Here is a 22,774-nt window from a genome sequence, read left to right on the forward strand (position 1 = left end):
AACTCTACACCTCAGTCACTGTGGTTAAATTAGATCTGTTTCCCCCGTCTGCCATCACAGCCCTTACGAGAGACAGATTCATGTGGGCTGTCATGGGATTGGCGGTCACATATAAATGATCACAGAAATAAATCATGGTTAAGAAAAGATACATTAGAAACATGGTTTGTGTTTTTTCCACAATTAACATGTTGGAAAGTCTTCTGGGAGAGAGTTAGTACGATGGAAATGTGCTAATCAGAGCCTCTTGTTCAATTAGCAACGTGTTCGTGAAACATAATGTAATCAAAATATCTTTTTCTGATTGCCGTCTTTTGACACAATTGCAACGTAGTGCTTGATTTCTCAGTCTGGACAAAGACGTTTATTAGCTTTAATGTTTAATGTTTTAACGTAACATTAGCTCCAATTAAAATGCTTCTCTGCGTTATTCTGGATCCACTTTAATGAGATGTTGGGTGATTTGCTAAACATTTTACAGATGTATTTAGTGACAATTTCCTTCCCCAACAGTATACAAGCTCCCTTTTTTGTCCCTTTTGTTATAATAACCCTGGTGTTTTGTAATTGCTTTGCATTTCCTGGCTCTTAAGATAATCACATTCAGTGTTTCCCATAGGGTTTTGTGAGACTATATGAGAGGTCAACCGCGGCCCCTCTAGGTATGCCTCTATCCACACTCTGTGTCTATATTTTTCCTCATTCTAATAAGTGCTAAATAACTACTTTTACAAAGGTATATTGTTGAGAACATTGTAGCATACCCTGTGTCTGTGTACACAACCCCATATGCGCTCTGCTTGTGTGGATGCAGTCAGTATTGACTGCAGAAGATGAGGTCATTTGATTGGATGTCATCTATTAGTCCTTTTATGGCATTTTGTCTGTTAGAAATACATGTTTTAAAGTGGGGTAGAATTAAATGAACAACATTTTGTTCATGTACCCCCTCTTGAGCTGTTTTAACTAAAAGCAACTTGCACTGATATATCTTAAAATATGTCAGTGCAATTGTTTTCTCCCAAGATGCACGCCAGTAGGCACGTTTATTAAAGTTACCTACTTGTCCCAACTGAACTATAGCCTAATCCTGGCTTAATCTAATCTTTTTAACATCTTTTTATATTGTTATGCTTGTCAAGCATTTACTTTTCAATTGACCAACTGTATGGCAGACTAAAATTTATTTGAGTGTCCTCTCTTCAAAAGGCTAGTTCACATGTTGGCTTGTTGCCAGAAGGCTGTTTTGTCAAAACTGAGGTCAGAGTCCCTTCTGGCACTGTTTGCCTTACGCAGACATAGAGATGGCACTGTGGGCCGCACATAAAGTTATTGGATACCCCACACTCGCGAAATGGCTAAGCCTTAATTATGGCTTTTAAGAAAACAAAGTAGTAGTGTTAAATCGCAGAGATTCTTTAATAGATTGGCAATTTCATGGAGAGCCAGTCACTGGGGTATTAGATCCAATTTTCCAAAGTGCTGCTTGATTAGAAGCTATAGCCACCTAAATCAATACCAAGGGATGATCTGAGACCTATGAGTTATTCTATACCATATTCTTCCTGTCTGTGCTTCCCATTTTACCCTTTCCCCTCATATGGGAGTCCTGATTCAGTCCTGTCCTCCCCTTTATAACACTCTTAATCCAATGTGTACAGTATCCCAGAATCCTTTGGTCAAGAGTGTCAGCGAGACATTTGCTCTTCCAAAATCTAGTGAGCTGCCTTCTTAGGCAGAATTTTAAGGCATTCTTGACTCTGAGGCTAAACTTAGATGTACAGTATATTTTAAGAAAAGTATGTAAACATAGGGCTTGTGTACTGTTAATATTAAGCAATTTTAATATTTGTTTTATGCATATTTTTAATTACCAGTAGACTACCCTTTCCATTTTTCTACAGTTTTTTTTTTTTCTAGTGTAGGCAACTTACAGTAATCATACTGCCTTTTAAGACATCTTAAGACAAAATCTAAGTTAGCATCCAATGCATCATTTGCAGGGAAGGCAATCCCAGAATACACGGCGATGAGCTCTGTGAAAATATAAATCCAAGATGATCACAGATGAAATGTTTCAAATTAGCATATACTATATTTCAGTACTGAGACAGAACTGACAAAACTAGCTAATTGTAATTAAGCATAATTTTACCTAATATTTGAATACGTTATGTTTTTATGCTTTAAAGGGGTCATATAATGCCATTTTTGTACAAGCTAATATGATTTTTTAGGGTCTAAATTAAAAGTTTGTAATATACCTTAATTAAAAATTCTCATTAGTATTGAAAGAAAACACTCATTTTACCTGGTCAAAAACAGCTGTTTTCAGCCCGCCCCTCTGTTCTGTGCGGACACCGTTTGTAACACAATAAGACAATAACCATAACGCGTTGTTCATTATAAACGTGGGATTATGAATTATTTTGAGAACGTCGTACATAGAAAACATGCCGTAATGTACCTTGAGTGTAAACCTTAGCCGCATTCATTGTGAAGCATGCTAGCGATTTGCAAAGATTAATATAAAGGTTAATAAAACGTTACACTCACTTCTTCTTCTGGAGGTGCAGCAGGAACACGAATAGTTGGTACCGATCCTTTTTTCAGGAGCAGCTTCTTAGCAAAACCAGCTTTACTGACCCTCGTTTGTAAAGCAGTCTGGTGTGTGAAATGATTTGCGCAAACATGAAAGCATTGACGTTGATCGTGGGGAATATTCTCTTCGAAAACAAAACTCAGCCACTGCGTCTTCAGCGGTTCGGATTTAGGAACATCAAAATGACTGTTTTGTTCCTTATTACACCCAAAAACAGAACACCACAATCTCTTAGACGCCATTCTGCTCATAGACAGTGCTCCAGCGTATCAACATTGACCGTGCGGACTATGATGACTGACCGCTCGCTCACGAGCGAGTGCGGGTCTGTGTTGAAACGCTGCTGTCAATCAACAATCATGTGAGGGGCGTCCGACCGTGTAACGTCACACGGTCGAACGGCTTGATTAGAGACAGGGGAAAACATATAAGGAGATTAAAAAAAAAACACTTGATGGATTTTGATCATTTTATGATGGTTGTGTACAGGCACCGCCAACACACATTTCAGTACAATCAACTTGTAAAAGTGCATGTACCATTATATCACATTAGCTTAGCAACATGCTAACATCAAAACAACATCTAAGCTAACACCTAAATTGAAGATGGTCGCCGTCGTGATTGTTGAAATGTTGCATATCTGCATATTTCTACTGTGAACGATATGATAAAACGAAATTATAGTTTTGAAAATAAAAATATTGTTTTATATTGTTTTACCCAATATTTGTATGTACTATCTTTTTTTTTTTTTTTTTTTGAATGCTTGTCACAGTTTTAAAGCATTATTTCAGCAACATGCTACATCAAACTATTGAAATCAATTGTTGCTTCTCTCATGTGGAGCGAAATTTGTTGTTGCTCAGTTTTCCAAGTTGCTCCCTTGTGAGGCTTGGTGATGGTTAAATGCTTTCTTAGAAGGTAGCTGCCTATGAAGACAGTAGGCAACAATGCAGCTTACTACTTTTAAAGTCACCATGGAATCAAAATTGACAGTTTTTGTTTTGGAATATATGGAATATTTATTATAAATGATGTATGCGTCCACATCACGGATAGGAAAACCCGTCACTCACATGAGATTGCAGCATTAGCAAATCACATTGACAAAATCAAGTCCTGCCCTACATTTTTTCTTGTTTACGAAGCCATTTTACTTGAAGATACGGCACGGGAAGAAAAGACTATCACAACTTCTGTTTCATTCCGACTTCAAGAACAGAGCTGTTACCTTTCTCATCTGTCCTTCCTATTTTATGTCATTATCATTCCACTGTTCTTTTTTAGCACTAAACGGCTTTTCATTCAGTGCTGATTATGCCCTCATTTCCAGCCCAGATCCACTACGAGCCTGCCCTGCCAGCCGAGCGCCAGCGCCTCATCCAGTGCCTGCCCATGGGCCACATGACGAAATTTATCGTCACGTACCCCACTGTGAGTAACACGCATAACCCATCCACTTACCCACAGCCTGCTTTACTGGCTTTCCCCGCTTTCCTAACGCAGCGCAGTTACTTCCCCTATGGCTCTATTGCATTATACTCTATAATGAAGTTAAAATGTGCAAAGGCATGGAGAGCTGTCTCCTAGTGCTCAGTCTACCATATTCAGTATAAGCCCTCACTTTAATTTAATATTTAATTTTAGTCCTGCAGTGACTGGAGAAACCACCTTAATCATATATAAGGCTTGTCTGTCAACTGTGAAATGTGTACTTGAATATTTTCTATCTCCTGTATATAAATTAAGATCATGGGTTTCATTTATTAACAACTTGTTCATAAAACGTGATAAATATTGATTCAATAATAAGTTCATACTTAAATTGATCATAAATTTGATTAGAACCAACTGAAACCAACCATGCACAAACATCACTCCCAGTGGCCTCTGAAACGTAGATTGTGTTAATGTGAATTGATTATTTATATATTTTATTATGCATTTATTAACTATGTGAACCTACAATGCAGGGAAATAAAATGATCGATCAAACCTCTTTTTTTCAGGGAGAAGCTTTTCTGTGCAGCACACTCAATTATTAGTGCATGAAAGCCTGCCTGAGTGCTTAAAAGTGTGTTTTAATCTTTCTTATTATCTCTAATTGCATATATACATGAATTATGGATAACACATGTATAAATTCAGTTACATATTGGAGCCCCATAAGTATGCATCAAGTTTGGTAAATGAATAAATGTAAAAATATAAATGAATATATTTTACATTTATTTATTTAGCAAATGCTTTTATCCAAATCAACTTACAAATGAGGAATAGCACATAAGCTACTTTTTATTTTTAAATAAGGTGCTTCAGATAAAGTGCTGTTTTGGAAAAGTACTAAATATTTTAAATTGCACATAGACAAAATGTGATTATGAATTATTTAACCTTTAAATTACCATTAGTCTTTTTCTGTCTTTACATAAAGAGGTTGATAGTTGCATGCATTTATATTTTAGTTCAAACATTTTAAGAACAAAGTAATGTATTATATATGTGTTATTGTTTTAGTTTAACGGATAGTTGTTACTCATCATCATGTCATATATATATATATATATATATATATATATATATATATATATATATATATATATGTGTTCATCTCAACATTCAAAATTTACTTTTCAACGGGCCACGTAGCACCTCAGTTCGAAATGACATATTGCTTGAGAGATGATCAATATGCAGATAATGCATATAAATTCTCATAAATCTACAATTGAATATTTACATTTATGCAAATATAGTTGACATTCATGCAGATAATGTCAGTTATCAGAATAGTGCTTGTCTCATTTAATCAAGAATGAATGCTTTTCATTTTTTTAAGGGATGTTGATTCTCTGCATTTTTGATCTAACTTCACAGGCGTTTTGGAAGGAAAAGGGTTTCTCGGGGGAAATTGTGGCTCGCCCCTCCGAGTGCTGCCCTTTAAGCGTCACATTTGACGCCACCAGCCCCAAAGGCAATCCTGCGTTGGTGGGATTTATCACCGGAGTACAGGCCCTTGACTGGAGCGAGAGAAAGGTGAGAGACAGAGAATTAGAGCGGGGGTTTTTGAAAAACAGAGACATACTGTACAGTGAGCTGAACTGGAGTGAGAAATGGAAAGAGGGAAGTGTGAGATACTGTAAAGTGAAAGAAGTTCATTATGTTCCGGTGTCAGGTCTATTCTCAGTTTCACACTTTCATAGGAATACTTAAGACAGTGAGTCAAGAGGTGAAAATAAATACATTTTGACATTTAGTTGCTCAAAAACTGCCCTTGTAAAGCTTAACAGTCCTAATACCCTGCTGAAAAGAAATACAGACAGCTGCTCACAACCATTTGTTGTGTTTTGGATGCTCATGTACTGGTTTGCTTCATCTAGCTGAACTTGAGGAAATCTATAATATGTGAATCTGTTAGCATTCCCATTTCAAAGTCTGTTTCATATTTTGAAGAGCCTTCAAAAACAATCTGTCTGCTTATAGAAAACAATATAAAAGTTCCTTCAAGACAAGTCATTTCACTGAAGGGTTTTTTTTTTTTTAACACCGGGTAGCTATTTCAGTCATGCAAGTACATCTCCTATCTCTATGAATGGGGAAGCATCAAATTCTCCAAAGCTGTTCACCAAGTTTAGGATTAAATTTCATATTTGAAATCACCACTGAAATCTCAAATCTGACAACAGTTGTCTCATAAATGTGTTTACTTAAGGTAGAGTTAAAAAAAATTAATGAACTTTTCAGGCTGGACCAGCCAATGCGCATGTGCAGTTCTAAGCGTGCGTCTCAGAACACTGACTTAGCTTCTAACGGCAGCTGCAGTGAATCAATGACTTAACCATTTAGCGATTGCACTTTCTCCCATTCATAGGAATACGAGTACGAGCTACATTTTGCTGAAGAAAATCATGGCTATGTTGGTCCACCAACTAGACCAGCACCAGTGTTGTTAATGTTAATGTAGATAATTAAAAAATGTTTTCAGTAATTGAAATAAAGGTGAAATAATTCAATATTAATATTAGATAAAAAACTTAGTCTGCGTCCGAAAACTTAGGCAGCTGGCTTGTTGGCTTGTTGCCTCACTGCCTTATCAGGCAATGACTTTGCAGAAAGCGTTTGTGCATGAAGGCACCTCATGAAACTGATTTCGGACAGACTTCTGACGCAGCGTAACAGTTTAATGATCTACTGCAGAATAGAGCGAGCTTTGGTGAAAACTAAGCAAATATTTAATTACTATGATTAATTAGAGTAATTTCTTGCTAGGAATGACATCAGAAGTGGAAAACATTGGTCAGAAACGTACATTTACACGCAAACTGACCAGCAACCACAACTTTCAGATGCCATCTTTATTTTTGTAGCTCAACTTTCACAGAATGGAAAGCACAGGATTGTGGGATTGTGGGATATCAAAGGCAGCGAAGGCAGCATTATTACACAAGGGGTAATTGGGAAACAAGACACCCTGGTCTTGTGTGGACTTTGATTGTTCCCAGGTATGTCTTGTTTCATCTTTCGACAAAATTTAAATGAGCTAATGAGCTGTTTAAACTGGATGTGTCAAAGCGAACGTTCTTTAACACTTCCTTTTACTCTTCCATTTGTCCTGTTGTCGACAGACTCAAGTGCGTGGAGTACAGCAGAAAATGAATGGGCATCTGTATACTGTATCCAGTTGTCAGGGTTCTGTCACTTCAGTCTGTTAATTCTTGGTTTGGTCAGAACCCTGACACCAGTGTAGACAGCGTCAGTGATTATAATGGGTTCTATTTGCTTTTGACGCAACACTCACATCCATTGTAGGCGAATGTCAGTCTAAGCGACTGAATGACAGTGGGCAGGGCCTATGGTGCGATGATGTATAACTATTTGTCCATGTCTTGCTCTGGAGGTGGTCATATGCAAATTTGTTTGCCCATGTGATGTCAGAGATCCCACAATATCTGAATATCTGGAGCATGATTAAATAAATGCTTTGTTTAAAATGAGGAGGGATATCAGAGATCCCACAATATCTGAATATCTGGAGCATGATTAAATAAATGCTTTGTTTAAAATGAGGAGGGACATTTTGAGCTATGAAACTTGCAGGATGTTGTAATGGTACAAAAGCCTCTTATATGTCAAAAGATCAAGGCAAATTTGATTTATGATGCCATGACCCCTTTTAAAATAGGAATGTTGTCTTGGCAACTAACTGAAATAAGTAAGTTGAAGTTGAAGTTCTAAATGTATTAAAACTAACATTTTTAACTGAAAGTATAAAAACAAAAGTTAATTCAAAATATGAATTTAAAAATATTATTGTATAACTAATACTAAAATATAAAATAAATAATACTAAAATAACACTGACACCAATGTTGCTAACATGCTAGTCTTAGCTAGTCTTTGTGAGTGTTTGAGCCAGTGCAATGAAGGACAAATTTATTTTCTCAGCATCCTAATCTGATAAGCGATTAGCTAAATGTCTTTGCTACAGAATTAAACTGGAAGCCTTATCTTGGGAAAACAAATATTTCCAGCTTTGAGTCTTCAAAGGGTCTTTTCCTGACTGATAATGTGGCAAAATATTGATTTATCTGTTACTCGATGCTAAATCAAACAAAGATAGCCACACATCCTGCATGCAGAAAATAGCTACTGTGGCCTAAAGCTAAAAACCAAATGAGACCAGAACTCCCTCTTCGAGATGAGCTTCTTATGATAAAACTCCCATACCATCCGTAGTCATGCATTATAGACAAGAGGAGTTCTTCTAAGCAACTGAGTTTATGGTTGCTTCATTCATAATGAATCAGATGGGACAAGTCAATCTGGTTCTCATCTACTAATACAACATTACTATTTTGTGTATGGTGGTATTTTATGCTGGAATAACCAACCCATTATGGTTCTTCTTATACAGATGTCCAAGAAGTCCAGACTGACTACTCAGCACATTATGCCCAAGCCGTGTGCTTTCTGCCGTTACTCCACATTAACTTCACATGAATGAGCAGGCAACATTTTAAATGCGGACATGAAGTGCAATTTTGTATGGTTTGTTTTATGAGCAGGCATTAGAGATAGCGGCTAGCCCTCCAGCTCCTTATGGACACTTTTATACCATCCACCGCATATGGTTCCTCTGCCGCCCTGCCCCCTACCTGGTGCAAAGCCATAATTGTAGGCTGAATTATGGTCTGGGACACTTGGTTCAAGTGGAAGCGTTCACAACATGCAGATGCAGGGTTTTATGTGTTCCCTTAACATCTGTCACTCGTTGGCATAGTAGCAGCAGGGGTGCATGCCCCGGCCCATTTCTGCCCATAACTCATAGGGAACAGAGACCAAAAAGGAACTGAGTTATTCAGATTGATGTAGGTTGGAGAACCGGGCTCAGCCCATTTCCTGCCCTTGTGAAAAAGTACAGTTTAGTGTAATTTTAAAAAGAGAACTTATTAAGGACATAATATACTTTAAAATAATATGCTTTAAAATAATATATGTAATGTTTTCGGACACTTAATTGTTATTTACTATTAAATTAGAGTGTATTCTAGTTTAAATATATTTTAAATACAGTTAGCTGAACTTTAGAGGGCTTTTGGCATGTAAGTAGGACTTAAGTACATATTTTATGTCATTTTCTATTTTACTTCTATTGTCTTTGAAATATGGTAAAAGTGTACTGTTGAAAGTACTGACAAACATTTATGGTTAACTAAAATGTACTTAAATGTCATTTGTAATGAAACTTATCTTTATACTTATAATGATGAAGTTGTAATGTAGTGCATTTAAAATATATTAACTTTAAATGTAATATCGAATAGCACAGTAAAATTTAAAAATTATACTTTACACATGCTTTAGTGTGTTAGTTAAAGTCCCCCTGTAGTCAATATTTTTTCCCCTTAAAACTTACCTTTGATCACCAAAATTACATATTTAATGTTTTTTTCCTTTAAATTTTTTTTGTCATGCCTTAAAATAGCTTGAATGTAACTCTACCATTGCCTCATTTAGTATATGCGGTTCTATGAATATGCAAATTAGCCCTGCCCCCACTCACTCGCACCAGCTCAGAGATCCACTCATTGACGATCACACGTTGACGTGATTGGTTACAAGGTAGTTTGTGACGTCAGAAACACCAGTGATTTCAAACTGCGATTTTGAGGCTGTCCACCGCAGTTTTAAGGAGAAAATACTCAGCAATGGTGCTGACTTATGAATTTGTACATGGTTTGTCTTAAAGTGCCCCTATTATGGATTTTTGAAAATGACCTTTCATGTAGAGTGACCATACGTCCTCTTTTTCCCGGACATGTCCTCTTTTTGGACCTACAAAAATGCGTCTGACCGGGATTTCTAGATCCCCAGTCGCCGTTTTTTTATTGCTTTAGGTCCCGCCTTCTCGCAAGCCACCATTGGTCTGTCGGTCGGTCATATACGTAACGCAAACATTGATCAAACTGCATCTCAGTCACTACCCTCAGCACCACGAGAGCAAGAGAGAGACAGAGCAGTGCTTGCTTGTCAACAGTGGCACATGTACAGCGTAAAAAAAAGCCCAACTGTAAATTCACAGATGATTTACAGAAAAAATTCAGGTGTTTTCATTTCGGTAGGGATCTGTGTAAAGCAGAATGCATGACCTGCAAAGCTGGCACGTAGCCTACGTGTCAGTGTCAAATAAAGGTGCTAGCAACCTAAAAGCCCACATAAGGAAAGTGTACAAGATTTTTTATTTGTTTGTTATTATTCTATTAATGCGGGCCAAAAGTTGAATGGAAAGGATGTTTTATTTTATGTATTAAAGTAGCCTAATAACATAGTTACAAGGTTGTGAATGTATATGTCAAGCATTTGTTGATGCATGAATCAGTGGTTAAAATTAATCTTTACCACAATACCACAGCAGTATAATCCTAAACTTTTGCTGTTCCCTTTATCTTACTGACGACTGCTTCTCAAATCTCGGAGTTCAATGCAGGATTCGCAAACCGCTTGCTCTTGAAAGATGGTGTTCAGAATACTTAATTTTTGAGTTTTATATTGTGTTGGTCTCCTGCTAACTGGCTAACTCACATTATTACTGTCTTACTGAAATACTTCTGCTAATCAGTTGTGGACCACTATTACCTAAAACTGTGTCTATTAATGCAGATTGTCTGTCATTCTCACTACTTTGAGGAAAGATTAAGCATGGAGGAAGATTTGTTTTACCAACCTTTATGTTTCATCAGTCATTCACGCTAGAGCTCGGCTGATACAGTTTCCACATGTTCACTGCAATAAATTAGAAAAATGATCGGTAAATAAATTAGTACAAGTAAAATAATCGGTTTATTGATGGACATGCACTTGTTAATGCTGATGGTGAGGAATTACAGTTGCAACATCTCATAATGTACCTCAAACTGAGTAGTGTCACTGAGAAAAATTCTGCTCGAGTCATCCTTGCGATGGAGGTTCGGTTTGAATAACTATTTCTTCCAATGTTTCATCATCAGACTCGCATTGATATGGTAAAATCGACATCATTGTTCGTCTCTGTGTTTAGGTTACAGTGTAGGAAGCCTCAGGACAAGCAGAGCTGACGTTGTTATGGCAATGGCCATTTTTGTTTTTCGACGCACGCTGTAAACCAATCACAACAGACTGAGCTGTCTGGCCAATCAGAGCAGAGTATATTGTGGAAAGGAGGGATTTAGAGAGATTGATTCATCTGACGAGTCGTTTGAGAATAATTTAAAACGTGGTGATGTGCAAATGTAGCCTGACGTCGTCATACTCAGATTCTAGTCAGAATGTGAGTCTGATACTGCTCCATTGAGCTTTCATTATGGGGCGTGTTTCAACCGAACCAGGAAAAAAAATGCCTCTGCACTCAATTGGATAGACCTACAACCAATCAGAGCAACGGAGTAAGTGACGTATGTTTTTCATTCATGTTTCCGATCGCGGTTCTCTGTTCCTCTTTTAAAATGAATGCGCTGTCGATATCTTCTATAACAGACGCGATGGCGGAATCTACACATGATGTTTTATAAACAAAGTTCAGGAGGAGCACATTCAAATAATCAATCCAATCAACCGTCTACGGTCTACACTATCAGCATGAGAGGAAGCATATATTTATTCACTGTCTAACATTCCTTGACAGTTTTCAGCATCCCTCCACTCACTCTCGGCTTGTTCTTCCACAGCCAGGAATATGGGGGAGTACTTTGGGTTCGGGCCGAATACCGAGCCCGAAGCCTCTCCTCGGACAGCACGCCAAATATGCATTTATTCTGACTTATTTGTAAGCGTGAACTCGTGAAATCTCAATTCTTCAGCGGCAGTCATTTGAATTCAACCCAAGCGCTCGTTGATGACGTGGATGATTACGTTACCGTTGCTCATCTGTCCATCATCGTATAAAGCCCGCCCTGACAATTTGATTGGTCCGAACAATTTTGTTCGGGCATAATAGCTCCTCAATAGAACGAGCCCAGACCGAACTTCCCGACCTAAAAATTTTGTGGGCGGGGCTAAGTTCGGCTGGCATCCAGGCTAGTGCAAATGTATATTATGCGGAAATTAAACAGTTTTTTGACCTTTGATGCATGTAAACCTGCAGACTCCAAAACAACATTAGGAAACTTTAAAATAGCATAATAGGGGCACTTTAAAACATTAAAAACACCACATAGACATATAAACACTAAAAACTGGATTTTCAGCTTCAACAGGGAGACTTTAACACATCAAAATAAGTGTCCTTCTTTAAAGGCTGTCAAAAGATGATTGATTTAAGGATTTAAATGTACTTTAAAATGAAACTTTAATTGACATTGTTACAAAGTTTGCATTTTAGAAGTGTACTTAAGTATGTTAAGAAACTGTGACGTTTAAATGAAGAAAGAAGATGCAATTGCAAGAATGAACTGCAGATTTATTGAATGAACACGTAGAAGATGGTAGTAAACACAGTCCAATGAGCCCTGGTAGCGCAGGGGGCAGATGGGCAACCCGAATATCCGTGGCGTGATGAGAAGAGACAGGATCCTTAGACGAGGCAGACAGACAGTAACTCAACACGAACCCGTGGTGTGATGAGAAGAGACAGGATCCTTAGACGAAGGCAGGCAGATAGAACTCAACACGAACTCCAAAACGGGAACCGGGAACACCAACGAAGACCACACAGCACAGGGATATATCCAACAACGATCTGACAAACACAGGACGAAAGACCATGAGCTAAATAGATATCGCTGATCAGAATCAGCTGGCACTGATGACAATCAGCGACTGATCAGCGACCACGCCCACACATACACAAACACAGCGTGAGAAAGAGTCAGTGAATTCATGAACCGTGACAGTACCCCTCCCCCTAGGAGCGCCCCCTGGTTGTAATCATCAATAAGGGAGTGATCCAGAATGTCTCTCACAGGAACCCAACTTCTCTCCTCCGGACCGTAACCCTCCCAGTCCACCAGATACTGAAATCCACGTCCCCTCCGTCTCAAGTCCAGAATACGATTGACCGAATATGTAGGTTCCCCATCTACGAGTCGCGGCGGTGGGGGAACCGGGACTGGCAGATTAAGATGAGAATGAAAAACAGGCTTTAATTTGGAGACATGAAAGGCGGGATGAATTATCCTGTACGCTGGAGGAAGTTTGAGGCGGACTGTCACCGGACTAATGATCTTGGTGACAGTGAATGGGCCAATGAATTTGGGAGCTAGCTTATTAGACACGGAGCGGAATGTTTTTTGTAGAAAGCCACACTTTTTGACCCACGACGTATACGGGAGGCCTTGACCGGTGGCGATCGGCCTTAGCCTTGGTGCGTGCCCCCACCTGGAGCAGAGTCTTGCGGGAGTTATGGGCATACTCCACCAATGAAAGTTGCTGACTCCAGGAGGAAGGATTCTTAGACACCAAACATCGCAACACTCTCTCAAGATCTTGGTTGGCCCTCTCAGTTTGCCCATTGCTTTGGGGATGGTAACCCGAAGATAGACTGACAGTCACTCCCAGTAATCTACAAAACTCCTGCCAAAATTTGGACACAAATTGGGAACCCCTGTCAGAAACCACGTCTGTCAGGAGGCCATGTAACCGAAAGACATGATCTATGACAGCCACTGCTGTCTCCTTGGCAGTTGGTAATTTGGGCAAGGGAATAAAATGAGCCGCCTTTGAGAACCGGTCCACTACGGTCAAAACAACCGTCTTACCCTGGGAGGGTGTGAGGGCGGTTGTGAAATCTAGCACTATATGGGACCAGGGTCTCGAAGGGACAGACAGCGGTTGGAGTAACCCATCTGGGGGTCGATTGGAAGACTTACCAGTGGCACAAACCGAGCAAAACAAAACTCTGAATGTCGCGAGCCATTAATGGCCACCAGAATCGTTGCTTGACCAAAAAACTGGTGCGATTTACCCCTGGATGACATGCTACGCTGGAACAGTGACCCCATCGAATAACGTCGGACCGAACCCCCTCTGGCACAAACAAACGACTAAGTGGGCAACCGGGCGGAGGCGTTACCCCTTCTAAGGCCGTCTTGACCTTCGATTCGACCTCCCATGTGAGTGTGGAGATAACTATCTTCTCGGGCAAAATGCACTCGGGAGTAACCGGGCGTTCGGATGGATCAAAAATAGGAGATAAAGAATCGGGTTTGATGTTTTTGGACCCCGGGCGGTACGAGAGTGAAAAATCAAAGCGACCGAAAAAAGTGCCCATCGAGCCTGCCTGGAGTTGAGTCTTTTGGCAGATCTAATATATTCCAGGTTCTTATGATCGGTCCAAACGATAAAAGGTACCCCCGACCCTTCTAACCAATGACGCCATTCTTCCAACGCTAACTTGACTGCCAACAACTCTGTTACCAATGTCATAGTTACGTTCGGCAGGCGATAAACGATGGGACAAAAACGCGCAAGGGTGCATCTTGTCATCTGTGGAAGAACGCTGGGATAGAACTGCACCTACCCCCACCTCTGACGCGTCGACCTCCACCACGAACTGACGTGATGGATCAGGGGCAATCAGAATGGGAGCTGAACTGAAGCGGCTCTTGAGGTTAGTGAATACAGCCTCGGCTGTATCGGCCCACCTGAACGTTGTTCTGGGGGAGGTCAAGGCAGTCAGAGGAGCGGCTAGTTGGCTGAAGTTGCAAATAAAATGCCGATAGAAATTGGCAAACCCCAGAAACCTCTGTAGGGCCTTACGGGAATCTGGACTTGACCAATCCATCACAGCCTTAACCTTGTCAGGGTCCATGCGCACTCCCTCAGATCAGATGATCAGGCCAAAACGGGAACCAGGAACACCAACGAAGGCCGCACAGAAATATATCCACCAACGATCTGACAAACACAGGACGAAAGACCATGAACTAAATAGAGATCGCTGATCAGAATCAGCTGGCGCTGATGACAATCAGCGGCTGATCAGCGACCACGCCCACACACACACACACAAACACAGCACGAGAAAGAGTCAGTGAATTCATGAACCGTGACAGAAACATAGTGTTCTCTCTTTAAGTACACTTAAATTGGCCTTTTATTTCATTAATATATTACCTACAAGTAAAGTTTTTAATACAATTAAAGCACTCTTTTTCACAATGACAACAGTGCAGTTATATTTTAGCAGCTTTGGCCTTTTATGATATGATGATAAACAATTTTTTTAATGTTTTTCTCATTTTAGATGGAGGAGAGAAGAGATGCTGTCATCGCCAGCCTGGTAAAGTACCTTGGCCCGGAGGCATCCACCTACATTCACTATGGGGAAAAGGTATGTGGTGAATTTCAACCAATATGTTCACTGAGTCAGATAATTTATAGTCATTGTCTTGCAAAACCCTCCACTTCAGCTTTATTTAGGAACAAAATATTTTCTGAAAAATGAAAGACACTCCCCAGATAGCATGTAATCATTGAAACAATGTTGAGTTAGTGTTGATGCGTCAACGCTAATTACATTGAATTAACGTTACAAAGTGATGTTGCTTTAGCATCACTCTTGCACCCTCAGTTAATGTTGAAGAAATGTTGAAATTTCAACCAAAAATCAATGGTAATAGTATTGATTCAACATTACAAAGTGATATTTTATCAACATCACTTTTGCACCCTCAGTTGTTGAGATTTCAACCAAAAATCAATGGTAATAGTATTGATTCAACTTTACAAAGTGATATTTTATCAACATCACTTTTGCACCCTCAGTTAATGTTGAACAAAAAATCAGTGGTAATGCTATTGAATCAACGTTACTCTATGATGTTGAATCTACATCACTGCTGTTGAATCAACACTGAAATTAACTAAAATAATCTTTGGTAATATGGTTTGATCAATGTTACAATGTGATGTTGATTCTAAATCCATTTTGTTGAAACACTGAAAATACAACTGAAAAGGAATGTCAAATAATGTTGCCATCTGATGTACCAAGTTAATGTTGAAACAACATTAATATTTCAACTACACTTCAATGGTACGTCAACAAATTCCTGACCATTTCAAAATTTGGTGAATTTTTTTTTTAAATATAAATGACACCTTTCCAGCAGTTGAGTCAATTTTATTCAATCAATCAATGACAAAAATATATTAAAAGATAATTTTTTAAAAAAGAAAGGGGGAGAAATAGGACAAAAGCATTTCAACCTTTAATAATAAAATTGGCTTCAGAAGTCTGATGTCATACCTACAGGTGGTCCAACGGTTCTGGTTTTTAAAAATCTGTCTTTCTTCAGACTACTGCCTCTTTTCCTTTGGGTTCTCTGAAATCTGAAAATGAAAGCATGATGTTACTCAAGAACAAGTCAATTCAGTTGTCATACATACAGTCATATTCAAGAATGGTAATATACTAAACACAATATGATTCATTTTTTAAAAAAAAAAAGTTGCTGAACACAAAATATTCTAACTACGATTAAAGTATCGTTAAATTCTGTTTATTTCATTTTTTTTTTCTAAAATCTATTAATGTTTCAATATAAAAAGAAAGCACTATGGCAGGGGTGTCTGATTTTATCTCCAGCCCTAATTAAACACCTGAGGCAGCTAATCAAGGTCATTAGGATCAATGAACACTTCCAGGCAGGTGTGCTGGAGCTAAACTCTTCATGAAGAGGAACAAACAAACACCTCTGAGCTATAGCCATTAACTATATTTCAGTTCATTTTCTGTGAAACTACATAGCATTCAAGTTACAAGTTTACCCTGTAGAATAAAAGAGCTTAGGTTTTTCCAATGAAAATAATATCTTTAAAGGGATAGTTCAGCCCGAAATGAAAATTCTGTCATAATTTACTCACCCTCAAGTTGTTCCAAACCTGTATGAGTTTCTTTCTTCTGCTGAACAACAAATAAGATATTTTAAAGAATGTTGGTAACCAGAAAGTTGACGGTGACCATTGATTTCCATAGTAGGAAATAAATACAATGGAAGTCAATGGCCATCAACTGTCTGGTTTATGTTTGCAGGGTAACATAATCAAGTTACAAGTGTAACTTCAAGAAATCTGTTAAATGCGTAAACTTTATTCAGGAAATTCCTAATAAATTTTACTAAAGCAAGGTGCATTTTTTAAGAATGTAGAAAAATAGATGCTTTATTCAAACACTTTAATAACTTTTTAATCTATCTAATTACAGTGAGTAACAACACAAATTAAACGCAAAGAAGCATGCAAAACAAAGGAACAGAGAAATAAGGTAGATGCACCATTGTTTGAAACTGTGCTAGAGAAGTCATGTAAGTATGTCAGGTGCTTCAACAAACAAGACTTCTGTATAGGATGCACCTATGTTTTCTCTCTAATGAGGAAGCATTAGATTACTGAGAAGTGCACATGCAAAACCAAAATGGGCGTTTACCAATCAGTGGCCAATTTCAAACTACAATAAATGTTTTTCAACCATTTTTCAACAGACTTGCTAAAATCATGAAGGCCCACCCCTAAACCAAGCCCCCAGTGGATTAGAGCAAATCAGGTAAAGCGATTGAAAATGGCCATTGTGGTTTGAAAACACCCCACTGATTGAGAAACAGTGGGTCTCATTCATGAAACATTCGTAAATATACGAGTAAATATGTGAGTGATTTGCGCGTAAAGAGACATTCCCGAAAATTCTTCTCCTGATTCACAAATACTTCGTAAACGTCAGATTTGATAGTGAAATGTGTGTGTGGGTTAATGAATTCCAATCAGTCGTAAATGGGACGCGCGTGCACGCTCATTCTTAATTACCATAAATCCCGCCCATTAAAACCGACTGACAACTATATATGGGCATCATATTATGACACGAAACGAAGGATTTCAACATGTCTTCTCAAAAGCGAATGAAGAAGAGAAATTTCTCAGATGCAGAAATTGAAGTTTTATTATCAGAAGTTCATTCAAAACGCCACATTTTATTTTCAAGCGTACATAGTGGCGTACCAGGTCCTAAAAAAAGGATTTTTTAGGTAATAATGCTTTTACCTAAATGCTTTAGGTAAAAATGCTTGGCAGCAGATGCAGTCAATGGAGTTTCATCTGTTAATCGAACAGTCCCAGAAGTGAAAAGAAAATGGTTCGACATGAAGCTTGACTGCAACACTTGTAACTTGCGGACTTGTAAAAAAAAAAAAAAAAGATTAAACAGCTTGAATATAATAAATAAATAAAAATAAAAAAAATAAAAAAAGACTTGCGGACTTGTGTTCCGTTTGCAGATGCTATTACTGGCTCTCGTAATAAAAGTAAAAAGAAAAACCTTATGTAATTACTATATATTTTTTCTAAATGCTGTGTAAATATGTACCCGATTACGGTGAATTAAAAGGCAGCCTTATTAATGAGCAAAACGTTCGGATGTTAAACGCACTATTTACGCGTGGCTGGGACCAGGTGTAGATTTCTTTCGTACCAACTAACATTTGGAAAATACGAACATTTTAATGAATCCGAAAATTTACGCCAGAACCACTTTACACACGATTTACACAAAAATTCGTTCTGCTCGTGTTTCATGAATGAGACCCAGTGTTTCTGAAACACCAAAAGTGTTCTGCAGAGATACATGCCTGAATGATCTTGTGCTCATCAACTACAAATCACTTTTAGTTCAATGTCACTGTCTTCACCCATGTGTGCTTTTGACTTTCATCAAAATTTCAATGCTGATCCAACACACTTTAAACATTGAAATTTCAATCTCAACCAAAATGGTTTGGATCAAAACTCAACATTGTATCAATGTTACCATGCTGCCTGGGTCAGTTTCTTTAGGTATTTTTTAAGGGAACACACATTTGAGTCTGTGGTGGTTTGTATTATGCATTTGCAAGTGTCTGACTAATCATCTTCCATTGTGGAGAAGTCATTCATTTCAAGAAAAATATGCTGTTTTAATAAATGGTAATAGATTTTTAGCTAAGCTCCGCCCACTTCGGTGATCGTTGCTAATTCAGATAAGCTTAGCAGAACAACCCATAGGAATGAATTGGATATTTATGTCAACGATGTGATTTTCTGTCAAATTTGCTTATAAATTGGTAAAAAAAAACAACAACAACAACTGGATATTATTCTTAAGAGGTCTGGAATGAATTGTCACATTGCATTTTTTTGTGCTGCTTTTCTTTAAATAAAATCTTAAATTACACAGGTAGCCTGATTAAAAACTGTATAGCCTATGAAGAAGAATCAAGGAAATTGTTTCTCACAGTCAAAAGAAATACAAAAAAAAAGAGAAAAACCTGATTAACAGCAATTTCTAGTGATAAGAAGAACTTTAGTGATTCCTTATGTTTCTACAATAGATTTATTATGGTACTGTAATGCTTTACAACTTCTTCACAACGTTGCTTGAGGTTTGTGGTTATGTGTTTATGCACAACTCTCTTACGGTCTCGCCACAGCATTTCAGTCGGGTTGAGGTCTGGACACTGACTGGGCCATTACAACACCTTGATTCTTTTCTTTTTCAGCCATTCTGTTGTTGATTTGCTGGTGTGCTTAGGATCATTGTCCTTACCCAATATCAGCCAAGCTTTAGCTGTCGGACAGATGGCCTCACATTTGACTCTAGAATACTTTTATATATAGAGGAGTTCATGGTCAACTCAATGACTGCAAGGTGCCCTGGTCCTGTGGCTGCATAACAAGCCAAAAATCATCATCCCTCCATCAGCATGATGGACAGTTGGAATGAGGTGTTTGTGCTGATATGCTGTGTTTGGTTTTCTCCTAACTTGGCGCTATGCATTATGGCCAAACATCTCTGCTTTGTTCCAGAAGTCTTGTGGTTTGTTCAGATGCAACTTTCCAAACCTAAGCCATGTTCTTTTTAGAGAGAAGAAGCTTTCTCCTGGAAACCCTTCCAAACATGCCATACTGTACTTGTCCAGTCTTTTTCTAATTCTACTGTCACAAACTTTAACATTTAACATGTCAATTGAGATCTGTAGAGTCTGAGATGTAGCTCTTGAGTTTTTTGCAGTTTCTCTGAGCATTGCACTGTCTGACCCTGGGGTGAATTTGCTGGGACGTCCACTCCAGGGAAGATTGGCAACTGTCTTGAATGTTTTCCAATTGTGAATTATCTTCCTAACTGTAGAATAATGGACTTCAAATTGTTTGGAAATGGGCGTATAACCCTTCCCAGACTGATTGCAGCAACAATAGCTTCTCTAAGATCATTGCTGATGTCTTTCCTGCTTGGCATTGTTTTAACACACACCTAGAGGCTCCAGACCAGCAAACTGCAAAAACGTCTGGTTTTATAGAGTTGATCACACTTGCTGAAGATAAGTAAATCAAAGACATTTGATTATCAGCTCCTGACTGCTACTTACACAATTAATTCCTATGGAAGCTGTAAGGGTGTACTTTGTCACACATGGCTTCTCCTTTTTGGCCTAGTTTTTGTTAAATAAATAATGCCACAGTGTAATATGTCATGTTGTTGTTCTGAGGTTGTTGTATTTACCTAATTTTAAGACCTGCCAAGGACCAGATTACTTTTTTATTATGTCCTGAGACATAAAACCATAGAATTTAATAGGGTGTCCTTTCTTTTTCACATGACTATAGGTATCCTTTCTTAGATTATACATACTGTAGACATAGGAAATTAGCAACAAAAAAAAAATCTCATGGGGTAACTTGTATAAGATTTACTCTATTTTTGTTTAAAACTTGCCAAAACACAAATCCTCTCCAAAGATGAGAAAATTGCAGACGACAACAGTTGCTAAGGTAGAACTGGTCAATAATGTTTTTAAGGGCCATGACATGACACACCATCTGACAGTCGGCCAACTTTGGCCGTCTGTGAGTGTCTGTCAGGATAGTCTTTGCTGTGTTCCACACGTCGGCGGCAGTTCACCTGAGTCAGCATGATGAATCGGCATTGGGGTGTCGGTTTGAGAGATTGCTATGATTGGCTGTTCAGTTTGGCAAACAAGTCAGTGCACAAGAATAAAAGCGAAAAGCGACAGAAGGCATATTTTACGTCACCTTACCTAAAAGTTCAGTACAGTTTGTATATCTGCAGTCCTTTTTTCAGTGTCCCTTTTTCAATGACGAATATAGACTATTGATACCTGCTGATCTGCTGACCTGCTGACTGCGCTCGTTAAAATCACAAAGAATTTACTATAAGCTTCTGACCAAGGCTGTATCTCAATACTAGTTTTACTTGATCTTAGTGCTGCGTTCGATACTATAGATCACACAATACTCTTAGATCGACTACAAAATTATACTGGTGTTCAAGGACAAGCATTAAGCTGGTTCAGATCATACTTATCTGACCGCTACCATTTTGTCTATTTAAATGGAGAAAAATCGATCATAACTCCAGTAAACTATGGAGTGCCGCAGGGATCTGTGTTAGGCCCTCTGTTATTCTCAATATATATGCTGCCACTTGGAAATATTATAAGGAAACATGGAATTAGTTTCTATTGTTATGCTGATGACACTCAAATCTATATTTCATCACGGCCAGATGAAAACGCTAAATTATCCAAATTGACAGAGTGTGTTAAAGATATAAAAGATTGGATGACGCGCAATTTTCTTTTATTAAATCCAGACAAGACAGAGGTACTAATCATCGGTTCAAAAAAACACCCACAAAACCTCTCACACTACAACTTTAACATAGTAGGATGTCCTGTTACTTCATCCTCTACAGTAAAAGACCTGGGTGTTATACTAGACTGCAACCTGTCTTTTGAAAATCATATTTCATATGTTACAAGAACAGCCTTTTTCCACCTTAGAAACATTGCTAAGCTATGTAACATTCTATCAGTTTCTGATGCAGAAAAGTTAGTTCATGCATTCATGACATCGAGACTAGATTACTGTAATGCTTTATTAGCCGGTTGTCCTGCATCCTTAATAAACAAGCTACAGTTAGTCCAAAATGCCGCCGCTAGAGTTCTTACTAGATCAAGAAAATATGATCATATCACTACATTGGTTACCTATAAAGTTCCGTATTAATTACAAGGTATTGCTACTGACCTATAAAGCCCTAAACGGCTTAGCTCCAGTCTATTTAACCGATCTTCTATCGCCCTATAATCCATCGCGCTCTTTAAGATCACTAAATTCAAGGCTTTTGGTCATACCTAGGATATCTAGGTCCATCAAAGGAGGGAGAGCATTTTCACATTTAGCTCCAAAACTCTGGAATAGTCTTCCAGATACTGTTCGTTGCTCAGACTCGCTCTCCCAGTTTAAAACTAGATTAAAGACGCATCTCTTCAGCCAGGCATTCATATAATACTTTTAATCTTACAGTTAAATCCGACCTCTAGTTCATAGACGCCAGAGGAGAACTGGCCACCGACTGAGCCTGGGTTCTCCCAAGGTGTTTTTTTTTTCTCCATTAGGTCACCTGATGGAGTTTTTTCGGTTCCTTGCCACTGTTGCCTTTGGCTTGCTCAGTTGGGGATATTTAATTTAATTAATCAATCAACAATACTATTGATCAGCATTACCAAACGTGGACGTTTTCCACTAGAAACAAACATTGATGTATTATTTTAATTTAATACTGTGAAGCTGCTTTGATACAATCTGTATTGTGAAAAGCGCTCTATAAATAAACTTGACTTGACTTGACTTGACTTGCTGATA

The 22,774-nt window shown here is 38.3% G+C and overlaps 1 protein-coding gene across 1 annotated transcript in view; it reads left to right on the forward strand.

The window, feature by feature from the left end:
- Positions 1 to 22,774, forward strand: part of LOC307152116 (putative flavin-containing monoamine oxidase A) — a 54,831-nt gene that overhangs the window by 21,228 nt on the left and 10,829 nt on the right. Inside the window, exons 8-10 of the mRNA XM_079860516.1 lie at positions 3,939 to 4,039; positions 5,483 to 5,641; positions 15,324 to 15,410. Of these exons, the coding sequence (XP_079716642.1) occupies positions 3,939 to 4,039; positions 5,483 to 5,641; positions 15,324 to 15,410 (347 nt within the window). The remainder of the gene's footprint in view (positions 1 to 3,938; positions 4,040 to 5,482; positions 5,642 to 15,323; positions 15,411 to 22,774) is intronic.

The sequence above is a fragment of the Squalius cephalus genome (assembly GCF_949319135.1).
Source record: "Squalius cephalus genome assembly, chromosome: 24".
In the NCBI taxonomy this organism is placed as follows: Eukaryota; Metazoa; Chordata; class Actinopteri; order Cypriniformes; family Leuciscidae; genus Squalius; species Squalius cephalus.